The sequence below is a fragment of the Sander lucioperca genome, chromosome 9 (assembly GCF_008315115.2).
Source record: "Sander lucioperca isolate FBNREF2018 chromosome 9, SLUC_FBN_1.2, whole genome shotgun sequence".
Classification (NCBI taxonomy): domain Eukaryota; kingdom Metazoa; phylum Chordata; class Actinopteri; order Perciformes; family Percidae; genus Sander; species Sander lucioperca.
In genome coordinates this window covers 5,002,645-5,017,486 of record NC_050181.1, presented here as the reverse complement: position 1 = coordinate 5,017,486, position 14,842 = coordinate 5,002,645, and the positions used below count along the sequence as shown (strand labels likewise).

The 14,842-nt window shown below is 39.4% G+C and overlaps 1 protein-coding gene across 28 annotated transcripts in view; it reads left to right on the top strand.

The window, feature by feature from the left end:
• The window catches only part of epb41l3b (erythrocyte membrane protein band 4.1-like 3b), a 56,921-nt gene that overhangs the window by 7,033 nt on the left and 35,046 nt on the right, over positions 1–14,842 (top strand). For 20 of the 28 annotated variants that reach the window (XR_004898198.1, XM_031293775.2, XM_031293770.2 and 17 more), the window contains exons 1-2: positions 4,075–4,244; positions 12,396–12,565. Coding sequence is in view for 26 of the 28 variants with exons in the window: in XM_031293775.2 (XP_031149635.1) it covers positions 12,407–12,565 (159 nt within the window). In the remaining 2 variants the exon portion in view is untranslated. Of the gene's footprint in view, positions 1–4,074; positions 4,245–4,301; positions 4,322–12,395; positions 12,566–14,842 lie in introns of those variants that run through there. The other 8 variants (XM_031293779.2, XM_036004798.1, XM_036004800.1 and 5 more) reach the window with 4 other exon arrangements.

Sequence of the window (14,842 nt, the reverse complement as noted above, 5' to 3'; positions counted from 1 at the left end):
CTGACTCTAATTTGGCATGTTTGCTTGCTGACCTGCAGCCCTTTGGGAGTAAAGGTGTTTACAGCTGAATAGAGCTGGACAGCAGGGGATAGTAGCTTTGGTTAGTTAGTTGGTTAAAAGAAAGCAGAGCTGGAGCCAATTCACTTTGAGTTCATTGAGTTCAAAGTCTAATTAAAAACAGCAATTAACATGATAACCATACATTCTCCATGCTCAATAGTACATTCATATATTAGACAATGGAGGGTTTTTTAAGATTGAAACATCAGCCTGAGAAAGCTCTCATTAGAAATTACTTTATTTGAAGACAACATAGGTTGGCATACATTTAATATACATCATCAAGTGTAGAAAGGACCCAGTTAAGTCACTGTTGTGGTGTCTCTGTGTCCACAAGCCCAAAAACAAAATGGAGATGTAATTCTGTTTTTGGGCAGAGACCCTTTAAGACCAGCAATTATTTTAGACGCCGGGGATGGTAGAAAATGCTGGCCTTTTTTCTTTTTTTTATAAGATCACACGGATGATTTGCCATGTATTGTAAGGAACATGCGTCAGTATAATTATGTATTGATGAAGTGCCAGGTTGCTCGATCTGACCGCAGCTCAGGAAATTGGATTGCTGTAATGCGGTTCATTAGATTACTAATTTTAGAGACGGAGTATATACACATTTCCATACACACTAGGATTTGCTGATTCAAATTTGATGTTGTTCCCCCCAAAACTTGGTCTCAAAGATTTACATTTAAAAAAAAAACTGATTTGAGATTAATTCATTTTATATACTTCAGTTGACTTTAACCTTTATCACTAAGTGCCAACTTTCTGTGTAAGCAGGAGATCATTATAATGCAACTTCCTTCCTGTAAGATTTGAATCATGTAAATTAAAAGAGACAGTGGCAGTATTGCTAGTTAGTTTTGTGTGAGAAGGAAAACGTACTGTAACCTTATGTTCCCCAATTGGGCTAATACTTGAGAGAAAACACATTGGAATTCAACGCTACCCAAGTTCAAGGTCAGGCTTTGGAGCAGAGGAACTAAGTGTCTGTACGCAGCAGAAAAAAGTGAAGAGTTAAGCAGCCACATAAGCTCAGTAGAGTCCATAGATCACATGTTGTCTGTCTTGTGTGGTATTAATCATTCTGCTGACCAAGGGCTGTTCTGGAGGCTGTGAGGAGTCATAGATTTGCCCTCACACATATCTGCAAGTCACTATACATACAGAGAGTGAGAACTCAGTGAGTCAAAACTCATAACGTCAGTCAGGGCCTGATTTTAATTATTATGAATCTTTGTGTGGCAAACATTTTCTTAAAGCGTCAGTTATCTGTAAGAGTGTTTCCATTTAATCTAAACTTCCCATAGATCTTTTGTCAATTTCAGCACAGTGAACATATTAACTAAAAAGAAAGATGAAGACTGCAACTCCAAACGTGATAGCAAAGGTCGATGCCTTTTTACTTCATCAGACAGGAAAGCATTACAACTGGTCAACAGTTATACACTGAGGAAGGCCTGAGCATGCTTCTTGTTTTATATTACACATTGATCAAAATATTTGTAAATAGAAATGAAATCTGCTTAAATATTTTCTGCTTTGAGGGCTATGTTACATTGGTTGTGTCAGGTTGGCTAGATAAGCCTTGTGTCTTGTGTTTTTGTCCTGACTTGATATCTGCAGAAGTCAGAAAAATACATCCAACTAACCGAAAGATTCATGAATTAAAGCTCCATTGCAATTAGCTGTTTGCCAGTCTGAGCATTGATATTTCTTTTGGAGACAAGCTAATCCTTCATTTCCAATGTAAGATTGTTTACTGCATTAGAGGCGCACAGTCACCACCCACTGGCCAGACGGGCCATGATGAGCAATGTCTGATGACAATACTGTGCCAGACTCCACCTGCTTTAAATGTAGATAACTATTGTTTGGCTGTGCAGAGAGCAGACATTCTAGATAGTTCTTACTGCTTAATGTACAGTGTGTATTCTCTGAGAGACATATTGTGGTGATGCTCTAAGCTTGGTTTATAATTGCAATCATGTCAGTGCTTTAAAAACAAGAAATTAAGGGGGAAGTGAAAGAACCTAACTTGTATAGAGTAAACTAACTAAATTATAGAGTTACAGTATGTGGTATTAAATAGTCACAACTACTTTTATCATAATGGTCGTTGAACCTGTAAGGCTGTCTCTCCTTATATTGTCACTTAAGTAAAAGCACACTCTTACACCTTTTATGGTCACAGGAGCTATCACATTAGACTCAGCAAAGACACTGCCATAACTTATTACAGTGTCACATTGAAAAAAATATCGTCCTGACTGTCCTCCTCAGCTCTTATTTCTCTTCCCAGTATTGAGGGTTGCATGAATATTTTGTTACATCTATTGTTAAGCTACTGCAGCTCTAAACCTCACTCTCCTTACTGATGGTGGCTTGTAAAGTTGGTGTTTTAGGAATTAAAACTTGCATGCAAAGTAGCTCAATCACCTCGGATTGTGATGTGAGTTATGTCTTCAATGTAAAACATTAATTGGTGTTGTCATTGAGCTTGTTTTATTAGCTGTTATGAGGAGCCAGATGTCTAGCTGCTGTACAAAAGAGTTGCACTGTGTGTGTTGTATTACATGTACCCTCTATCTGCAAAACATGCTTGCTATGTGTCAGTCACTATTTAAGGAATTCATGCACGACTGCAGCAAAAAATTCTTTGAAGTCGTAATGTGCTTGACTGTGTGTTTATATTTGCATAGTGTACTGTACTGTAAGTGTTGGCATGTGGTATACTTCTTGAGCATGAGTGCAATTAGATGAAATAAAAGTTAAATGGGTGACCGAGTTGGGTCAAGTTCCCACTGGGAGGCAGGAGGCAAAACCCTCAAATCCCCCAGAGGGAACAACCCAGACACTAATTAAAAACTTGCTTTTATGTCTGTATTTGTGCATGCACAACCACATGTATGTACTTAGGGGTGTGTGTGTGTGTGTGTGTGTGTGTCGGTGTGTCGGTGTGTGTGTCGGTGTGTCGGTGTGTTGGTGTGTTCACTATATTGGCTTGTTTTGTTATGTCTTGGATTATGTTTTTCAATTTGGAGAATATTATAAAGTGCTCCAGACTGGGTGCATACAGTCAGTAAGTCTTTGAGAAGCATTTGTATGTTGTGGCTGGCCCAGGATTAGCTAATTTTAACTACTTTAACATGCTACTGAGTAGCTTAATCTTTAGCAACTATATGCATATGCTATATGTTTCATTTTTAGGTGTGATGATGGACTATTAAATTAGTATTCTTCTAATTTCTGCAGTTTTATACATTGTGATTGTGAAAATAACTTTGGTTTTGGACTTTTTTGTCGCATTGTTTGAAAATGTATTTGTATCATTCTTGTTGCAGCTTACATGAATTTGTGCCATCTAGGGCTGCAGCTAATAATTATTTTCATTATCGATTAATCTGCTGATTAACTTTCTCGATTAATCGTTTGATGAAAAAATTAATCTGCTGATTAACTTTCTCGATTAATCGTTTGGTCTATAGAATCTTGGACAATACTAAAAAATTCCGAGGGGGGTGTCATCAAATTGCATATTATGTCCAACCAACAGTCCAAAATCCAAAAATATTCAGTTTACTGTTACATGAGACACAATAGCCTCACAATCGAGAAGCTGGAACCAGAGAAGTTTTGTATTTTTAGCTTGAAAAATTACATTAACAATTAATCAATTATTACACAGTGGGCAACTATTTAGTCCTTAAATCAATATATCAGTTGACTCATTGTTTCCGCTGTACTGTAAGTGGTGCATTGTAAACTTGGCATATTTTAATGAATAAGGATAATCCATCCATATGCAGTAGCATAAAGTGGGATTACTCAATTAAGTACAAGCATTTTAAAATTGTACTTGAGTACTGTAGCCTGTGTGTTACATTCCACACTGATTCAATTTCATGTAACTACATTTCGCTGCCTTTTCCCAGTAAAACAACACATCTCGTGCCATCAATTGCCATGCTCTGCGTGTGCGTTCGTGTATGTGTTGGGGTGTGTGTGCTGTTAAAAGAATGCCCCGGCTGTCCAGATATCCCACAATTCTACTCAGCTGCATAGTGGAGTTTGATAGGCTGGTGGAGAGGGGGAACTGCAGCAGAGTAGCACCGCTGTCAGGAAACAGAAGCCCACTACGAATGCAACTCGCATGAGCCAGCTGAACGAGGACGGTTTACCTGGTAATAAACCTTTCTTTTGCTGCTTTTCTCTTCTGATCTTAACACTGAGGCGTCTTACAAGAGATGCATGATTCCCGGTTTGTTCAAATCTGTGTATTATTTCCTCTCTTGCCATATTCGGGTCGTCTGACCACAACACCCACGGCCGATGACAGATAATTAACGTTAAGATACACTTCTAATGTATTCACTCAGGCGGAAAAGTCGAGTGGACCAGGCTAACCGTGTCAGAAACATTAGTCGTAACCTTTTGTCGCGCTGTTTTGCATTGTAGCCTTTTGGTGCGTAACATTGTAGCGTCATGTTGGTTTTGTTTGCTGAATGTGCTGCGGCCGTTATTTTGTACTAAAAGTCGGATATTTCAAAGCAACAAGCCGCTTAAGGTAGCCTACTGTAGGCTAATGTGCTCCCGTTTCGATGCAGAAAATGGGTGAAAACAAAACGATAGAGATGCTTTTCCAACCTCGAATCCCCCGTATTATAGGCTACATAAGTGAATGACAGCGCTGAGTCACTGGTATGTTACAGTGTCTATAGACACTGTAACATTTGAGGACAGTTGAATTGATTCAAATCGTTAAATTGTCGGGGGTTAAGATGACATACTTGGATGTTTTTGATCTGCAGTGCGGTAGGCGTGGTAAGGGGCAGTATGACACGTTATGGATCCTTTTTTTAGCATCCTCACATCCTTGTAAGCAGGGAATGCAATGGCCGGAGTCTGACTTGACAATTTAATTAAGATGCACAGTAAGCTGTTGTTGCAGTAGCATTGAAAGGCAGCAGCATCGTGGGCCTTGTTTGGAGGCTTTCGTTGTTCATTCATTGACAGTGTACCTTTTGATCACAGCCTAAATTTACTTTAACCTGTTTACAGTGTTAGAATATTGAGATGATTGTCTTTCTGTCTCACATTTCCCCCCAACAAACTGCTGACATTGTTTGATATTCATGATGATGATCAAGATGCTGTATATCTGCAAAACCCTGTAGGAATAGTGTAGTTTTACAGGCATGAACCACCAGGTCAATGCAAATGAGCTATATTTTTACGACCCAAAATCACAAATTTGTCTAAGAGGGTTTTAAGATTTCTTAAACATACAACGCGCTCTATCCTTATCCCTTATCCATACAGTAGATAAGGAAAAACTACAAATAACATGATTCAGTCACAGCAAACCTACTACTAAACATCACAGAGACACACTGGGGTCATCTAAAGGTAAACAGCAATGGCCTCTTTTAATTGTTTTCGTCTGTAAAAGGTCAACAAGGGTGATTCGATTTTTTTTTATAGCTTAAAATGCCATAAACTTAAACATTGTCTGGTTCCAGCTTCTCAAATGTGATAATTTGCTGCTTTTCTGTGTACAGTAATTGTAAACTTAATATTTTGGGGTTTTGGACTGCTCATCTGACAAAACAAGCAAATTATTGATGACATAACTTTAGGTCTTTCTGACTGTTTTCTGATATATTGTAGGCAAAAAGATGAATTGATTAATTGAGAATCAGCTGATTAACTGATAATGCAAATGGCATTTGTTTGTCTGTAAAAGGTCAACAAGGGTGATTTGATTTTATACTAATATTTTATCTATATTTGGATTTTGGAATGTTGGTTTGACAAAAAAAAAACAATTTCAATATGTCAACTTGGGCTCTGGGAAATTTTAATAATGATTAGTTGCTGCCCTATTTCAATATTATACATCCCTCGGGCTAAGCTGAAATATTTCCCAAAATAACCACAAAGTTGTGTGGTGTAGGCATGTCACAGCTGATGTCAACAACCCATTTTAACATTGTGCTTTCCTGTGGACATTATTGGTAATCAAGTCCCAGCTAATTTACTGATTACCTATAGCTAATCTCATAAAATGCTTAATCCCTATTGGCCCGTCTCAGCCACTGTATAAGACGTTATTAGCTCTTCATCAAGCTACCGAGATTTTGATTTTAATCTTTAAACATTGGGGGATTTTCCTTTTTGTCAAATGAGCTATACAACTGGATTGAGTGCTCCTAACTCCAGCATACATGTGTTTCAGGTATTTCCCCTGTCAGACTCATTGGTAATAGGTGTGCCGGGCTTTCAAAGGAAACCAAGCCTGGCCTTGAGGGCCAGCACGGCAACAAAGATGCACTGATCGTGTTGAATAATGAAGTGCACAGTCAAGTTGAGATAACAATAAGTTAGCTGGTCTGTCTGTTGTATCCCTGAGTGTCTTTCTGCTAGTGACAGTAATGCTAAGAATGTAAACGCAGCAAGCTGACAGGATTTATGGCATCCTCAGCAAAAAAAAGCTCTCAGCTTGGAGTCACCTTCATGTGACCAGTCTGCCTTCTGCAACTTCTGCTGTTGAGTTGTCTAGTTTGGTTCAGTCTGTAAGGGTTCAGTTAAAAGATTTTTGAAAATGAATATCAGGACTGGATAAAAAGCCTCTGAAACAGCTACTTAATTAAAAAAAATCAAATATGCAAAGACATTTTTGTTTCAGCTCTTATGAGACTGTTTTCATGGAAGTCTCAGAAAAGAACTGCATCATTTTAGCAGTGGATGATATGAATGGCTTGCCAGTTTATTAGGTACACCTAGCTAAAACGAATGCAGTCTGAGTCTAACACACACATCCTGCCTTCATGAAGATTATAATGTTCTGTTTTTGTTGAAACTGTTTTAGACAGGCGTTATCTTCTTCATAATATTTTTTTAGGATATAGTTTGTTTGTGGTGCTGTTATGTTGTATTGCGTTCTACTCAGAGCTGCAACGATTAGTCGATAGACTGAAAAATAAGCGCTAACTATTTTTATAACCGATTAATCGTTAAGTAACTTTTCATGCAAAAATGGCTGAAAATGCTATTTTCAGCCTTAAATATGGAGGTTTCCTGCTTTCCTCTGTTTGAGCTAGGTGTACCTAATAAACTGGCCCCTGAGTGTATATGCCAATGTGTATGTATCTCAACACTACTTCAGTGATAAGTAAAAACAAAAGCCAACATCAAAGCTTCAGTCTTTACATGTTTTGCTGAGTCACTGATGTTACATTACATTTCATAGCTTGGTAGGAACTTTTATAGAGGGTTGTTTTTATGGATTGGTTGACCGTGTTTGTTGGCTCTATAAATTAAATATTAGTTGCCAGAACTGCCTCTACACTTTGTGCTGCACCAGAGCTGGAGAATGTTCTGGCCCACTGAGGTAGAAAACAGATCTGGGTTGTTTAGATTTCTTGAATTGTTGAGTGCAAAAGTAATACCAACTTCTGTTATTGTGACAGTAGAACTTCTCACCACGAGTTACCATTTATAGTGTATATGCATGCAGAGCTAATGTAACATCTATTATAAGTCACTGTGGTTAAACGTATTTACTGAATGCCTCAAATGTAATGTAAATGTTAAATGACAATATATATTGAAAATGGGCATGGTTGGCCTGGAATAGATCATCACATTCATGACAAGGCATATAAATACTTTTGTTTGTTGTTTTGAAGTCAGGACAGTTCAAAGCACTAGGATCTAGATCAGAAGTGTCTCACTTGAGTGGCCAGACCAGCCACATGGCATCCTGTTACTGTGTGTGTGTGTGTGTGTGTGTGTGTGTGTGTGTGTGTGTGTGTGTGTGTGTGTGTGTGTGTGTGTGTGTGTGTCAGCTGTCTGCCCTGTAGTCATGTAGAGGGGTCTCATCATATACTGGGGATGGGCCTGGACGTGTCAAAAACGCCAACCATTCCCCTCCATGTTACCTCCACAAGCCCCAAGGGGATTATGGGTGTGGGGGCAGGAGTGACAGGGATGGGCCCAGCTGTGGTGTACTCCGGTTAATTGCACTCAGCACAGATGGCAGTCCCTCATCGTGTGTGTGTGTGTGTGTGTGTGTGTGTGTGTGTGTGTGATTTGGACTCCATGTGCACAGGCCACTTTCCAACAGTGTGCATTACAATCACAAATGGACCTTAAAATGGAAGTTTGCATGCATGGAGCAGCACTATGGGTGGGGGGAAAAACGATTCGTAGATGCATCGTGATTCTCTTGAGAGATTATGTCTCAATGCATATAAGTCAAATATAAAATCTCTACATCATGATCGGCTGTAACAATTTTGTAAGACTGTCTAAGCTAGGCTATCTCTTGCGTTTTGGTGAGGGTGGCTAAGTGTGAGCAACCACAGATAGATTCAATCCAATAGGCCCCCCCTGGCTTAAAAGCTATTTTATGGAAGCTTTTTGGCTTATATGAAGTTGAAGTGAATAGGGATTTGGAGAAGAGCCACACTGGATGCAAGTTGTCTTTTGATGCATCATCGATGATCGCATCGTAGCCCTCTGTTTTGGAATTGAATTGTAAGGTTCCTAGAGATTCCCACCCATCCCTAGGCAGCACCACAGCAGTTAGGGCCAGTGATCAATTAGGTAATGTAGCTACATACCCATAAACCTCTGCTGAACTTTTGGAATTTGTAATGCAGTGGGTTTCCTTATTAGTTTAACTGATAAGTATTGTTTTTTTATCTGCAAGTACAACTGAGAAAAACATGTGCTTTCCATCAGGTGACAGTTGATTTAGAAAAAACTGTGTTCAATGTGGTAATCTGGGAGATCCATTTGATGACATATTTGACACTAAGTGCTCATGGTTGTAGTGTTGTTTTAAGTTTCTCAGCAGTCTTGTCATGGTGGCTGTCACTGTCCATGCCAAGTGCAGAGTTCCTCTTTTTATTATTTTCTGAGATTTACTTATGCAAGAAACATAAACTCCAATAGCAGGTTCCATTTTGGATCCAGTTCCCAGTTGACAAAATACCTGGATTTGCTAACAAATCTCTTATTAAACCTTTTGAATCTCCTCAATCTTTTTTATCAGCAAAGAGCTACGGAAAACATATAGGTTGTAGGTACAGGTTGTGAACATTAATTAGGCTGCCACTAAAAACGTAGCGTTTCTGCCTTCTCAGCCAACAAAAGGCGGTTAGAAAACTTTGAATTGTGGCTATTTTAGCATGCCTACTTTCAAATGTTGAAATGTAAACCCCATAAGGTATTTGAAATGATTCACATTTGAAAGTGGATTCAATATTGGATTTAAATCTATCCCTACTTTCTCTGTGCCTCCTGGATTTTTGCTGTTAAAAACTTACCAAACACCAGCTGTCTCTGACAGCAAATGTAAAGGTTTCCATGACCTGAGAGGTTGAATCTGTTACACAAGATTACTCGGCAATAGAGCAGCAAAGCACATGTATAATTTATTTGAAAGTATGACAGATGATTACATTTAAAAGGCTTTGTCTTTAGCTGAATCCTAAACTCAATATGATAAGGCTATATTGGCGCAATCATCAGTCGCCCCTGTATCCTAGCAGTAGTCCAGGACACTAAATGAGTTGTGAATACAGCTTTCTGAATGCATAATGTATGTGACAGTCCATGGTGAGGGTCACACACAAGGCTACTGTGTGAGCTGTTGTGTGGCCCTGTGAAGAGTGCCTGTCACCAGTGACTGAACGTATTCTTCCTCCATTTCTATGGTGCTAAGATGTTCCTTTCCTCCCCTCCTACCATAGTTCCTGTTTCATATAGGGGTTAAGAGAAGCAAAGGTTAGCTGTGCAGCCATCATCTGTTAGCTAAGTCCTGAGCCACTCCTCAACTCTGCCACACATGACACAACAAAGTAGTAGAGAGGTTTTGAAAGGACTCTGGTTGAATTTGTCTTGGTGGTCTTTTATCATTAGTTATCCTCATTTTGAAAAAAAAAAAACTTTTAAAAGCCAGGGTTGGAATTTGGATCGTATGACTTTATCATTTCATTCACATTTCCGCTACTCAGGTCTGTAATCAAGATTTGAGATAATACCATATGATATTGAATGATGTTTTTCTCGTTTGTGGAGTCTACACACTGTTAATCACACCAACGCTTTATCGGAGACAACAAAACCTTCATTTCAGTTCAGCTCAAAGTATTTTGAAGTAATGCATCTGTCACTGAGTGTAAGATGAACAGAAAAACACGGAGGCATGCTGAGGACATGGACTCCAACTGTTAATAAATCCAGCTATGTGCCTGCCAGTGGTGCTCACAGCAGGACACGTGGAGGTAGGCATGTGGGCCAAATTCTCTGACTGAAGGTTTCTTATTACAAATTGTAAAATAGCTTTACTTTCAAAAGCAAATTCTTGCTTGTGGCAAATTAAAAATAATAAATACCTAGTGTTTTTTTTGTTAGATTTTTGGCTTTGTTTTGAGAGCAGTAGTTCTCCATTGTTGTCGTTGCAGTTTTTCATTCAGCATGTCAAACATTTTGGGGATCACCTCATCCCACAGTGTTGCTGTTGTTGATCTAGTGGCTGCTGTCCCCGGCTGGAAGCCAGAGATCCTCCCACCCCGGAGTAAACACAGCCCTATATATAGAGCTCCGAGAGAAGCAGGCCAACGGCAGAATGACAAGCATCCATACTATAAACCCCAGACTACCTGGAGCAGAGGCCCAGGGTGCTCCAAACCCCACATCCCAATGTCAAAGCCTGTGTTTACGTTTAGCACAGGGGTCCCCAGTGGGATCCGTTCTATCTGTCATCTTCATTTGGCAAAACTGACCATTAGATGTTTCCTCTTATTACCTTAGGACCTTAGTCGTAGGACCTTGGGACGGCATCTGTTGCTGGTATGCTGCTATTCACAGACATTCCAAGAAAGACGTGTACTGGTGCAGTTCAGATATTTTGGATTGTTGTGTGTAAATACTCTGCAGAGAAACTGGGGCGCCCATGAAAGAAATTTTATATATATAATTTCTTTAATAGTTTAGGTCCTTTTTTTAAAAACAAAAAATGCTAAAGATTTACTGGTTGCAGCTATCTTTGTGTTTTGGACAAAACCAAAGGTAAGCTTTAGAGTTGTGTATGAGGCTAAACCGGTTTGATTGTGTGTTAACTAACCAGGTGAACCAGCATCTGTCACTGACCCTTTCATGCATTTTAAAAAGTAGCCTACATTAGCAACCTGTGTCGATTGTGTCACGGCACTAAATCCAACTTGTATTGCAAGCAGTGTTGGGCAGTAGCGTTACTAGTTCAACTTCTTCTCAATAGTGTCGCTGTTTTCTGAATCAAATAGCTTTTCAGTAGCTTAGCTCTTTCATAAGCAGTGTGGTAGCGTCCACACAAGCTACATTTCCTCAAGCATTTCTGATGCGGTCTGAAATAAAACCGCTGAAGATCAGTGACACCACTGCTAAACACGGGCGCATATGTCATGTATCAAAAAATACCTTTTGATCTAGTTAGTCTTACGTTGCCAGACCTATCTCTGCAGCGCTGTGTCAGTGCTGCAGTATGGCCTGGCTACACCACCTATCTATTCTGGGCTAGGGAAAAAAACACTCTGTCTTGTTTGTATTTCTTTAAACCATTCACAACCGTCCTGGGCGGCGCTAAGCCCCGATAGTGGAGATAGCGAGAGGGTAGGAACATCAGCCACGTGGGAGACGCGCCAAGTGGACTGGAGTTGCTACACTCTCATTATGGGCTCTCTCATTAGTCTCACTCGGTAGTGGCTGAGTCAAGTGCGACACCCTATTGGTAAAATTCAGTATACCGGTGCGGTGTTTGGCTTGATATCAAACCACTTTGAAAATGTTTACACCCGCTCAAGCCTATTACGCTTGCATTGGGGGAAATAGTGACGTACATGTTTTAGTATTTTCTGACATTTTACAGACCAAACGAATAATAGAGAAGAGCGATAATAAAAATAATCCATAGTCCCTTTTTGAATCAGTTTGTATGAAAACATGCATACAGTATATTGTAGAAATTGTGGATGTCAGGGCACCAGCAGTCTAAGCGCTTTCCATTACATCCAGCTGCTGACACTTCTGAGATTGTCGAGAACAGGACTTAAGTGCACCGTGCACTTAAGTGATATTAATTTTAAGTTAGGTGCACTGCACCTAACTTAAAATTAATATCACTCTTTATTCTGCTGCCAAACAATATCCACAGCTCTGCATTTGCATCGTAGAGGAGCTTAAAGTATCATTACAAAGGGCTGAAAAAAGTGACAGTAGATCAATTCATAACAAGTCAGCTGACTCATCCAGTTTCCTCTTTACCCTTCCCTTTTCCCCCACTACAGCGTGATTTACCATGACAACTGAATCAGGCACCGACTCGGAGGCCAAGCAGCCGCAGGAGAACAAGGAAACGGAGAAAGCTAAAGCAGCAGCCGAACCCACCTCACCTCAGAACCAGCCAGAGCAGCTTCCCGCCGCCGCTGGACACAGCACCCCGGCCAGGACAGAACAGGTCAGCCTCTTCATAACCACAGTCATCCCTTCATTTCTGTGTGAACTGGGCCTACAAATGGATGATCCAGCCATTTTTCATTGATAGCTTGAATTTTAGAAAGCATACATGCATACCATTCATCCCACTGCTTAATGAATTGTGTCTTTGTGTGAAAAGTGGATACAGACTAAATCAATTTTGACGACATGATGTCAGTGTTTTCAGTGGTGTTTACGGCCCCGCATCAGATGCATCTGTTGACAAGGGAACTTGTCTTTCAGTCGGTACTCTGTGCTGTCATTTTGGAAATAGGGTGAAACACAGATCCACGACAGTGTGGATGTTTTTATTCCCAGAATTACGTCAGCTGACTGTACCGAGTCACTTCACACAGCTGTGGGAAGAATGCATAAACAGAGCTACTAAAGGAAAACCTCATGGTTTTTAGCGGTTCTTGGTTTGAGACCCCTGGTTTAGGGCAATTAAATAAACACAGAAAACTGGGGCTGCAAGGATGACAGAAAATGAATTGTCAACAATTTTGATAATTGATTAATTGTCAAAGTAATTTATCAAGAAAAAAAGGCAAAATATTTTCCGCTGCTCAAAATATGAAGATTTGCAGCTTTTGAAAACCGAATGTCTTTGGGGTTTTTGACTGTTCGGTCAAACCAAACAAGTCATTTGAAGATGTCACTTTGGCCTTTTGGAACTTGTGATAAGCATTTTTTTTACTATTTTCCAACATTTATGACTGGACAATTCAGTGATTAATTGTAAAAGAAATAAGCAGTTTAATCAATATTGAAAATAATTGTTTGTTGCATCACTGCAAACCACCAAAAGTCAGCGAAGCTTGATTGTTCTGGGAAAGCCTGGTATAGTTGACTCCATTGACCCATGATAAAGACTTTATTTAAAAAAAAAAAAAATCTTTTCCTTATATACTGTATCTAGTTGACTTACTTAGTTTGTAAAGTAAATTAGTACATGTCTTATTTTTCTTGTAAGTTAGTCAATCTTCACCACATTGGCACATAAACAACTGTGATTTATGATTATTTGCTGTTACATTTATTACAACATAAAACATGATCCACCTGCAGGCTTGAGGACTATATAGGCATTTTAATATTCTTGTGTAGAAGAGTGAAAAACCTCCAGTTCAGTGTCTTTTAAAAACAGTGATCTCTGTTATGATGAAGAGTGTAGCCTGCAGCCTGTCCATTTTATGTCTAAGACAGCCCAAGTAGCCACTGATGTTATCTGAACACTAAGTGCTGGGCCCAAACATCCTTCTGGGCTCACTATCTAATTACTCTACAAATTGAATTTCTAGTTCTTCCAAACTGTAGGGGAACTGTCTCTGACTTGAGGCAGATTCCTGCTTATTCCCTAATTTACTAGTTGAAAGAAGACAGTGTCACTAGCTGTAGACGCAAACAGATTTGGTCTTCAATATGTGGCAGAAGACCAAATCGTTGGCAGTTTACCTGCACTAGCTTAAAGCCGCGCCACCACTGGTCTGTCCATGGATATAACCTAGAGAGGAGAAAATAATTTCAAAATCGGAATGAAGGAGGTTGTAAGAGGTTTGACTGATGTTTAGGGCTGTCCCTAACAATTATTTTTGTCATTGATTAATCTGACGATTACTTTTTTTAGATTAGTCGATTAATCTAACGATGCATATTATTCTATCAGTAATCCCTATTTTTACTTAGGTACTTGACATAAAACTTAAAATGGCTATGGCATGGATTTATTTCATCACTGGAATAATATGCAGTTAAGATAATCACTGGCAAATGTATTTTTGCATCAGTATGGGGCATGGAAAATAATTGAAACGCAGGGCTCCAGCCTACATGAATGGCCTGAATATTATACTTGTTTGTTGGTTTGTGCGCCGATCTCTTTAAAAGAATAGCAGGGCCGGCATGTTTGTGCACGCAGGGAGTGTGTGGATGAGCGAGTGAGAGAGTGACGGTGATTAGCTTCGGAGCGAGTACTGACTCTAAAGTCATAGTGAGAGAAACAAAGTGTCTCCCCTGAGCTTTTTGACCACGGTGGAAAATCTGTAGCAGGAAAAGTTAACTCGCTCCTTGATTTCATGTTTGTGTATCAGAATCAGAAAGGGCTTTATTGCCAAATACGTTTTTTACACATACAAGGAATTTGTCATGGTGTTGTTGGTGCATGTCACACATACTCTAAATATAAGAAGGATAAAAAGAATTTAAACAATATAAGTATAAACATATACACACAGTATGTATTAATAAAGATAAAAAT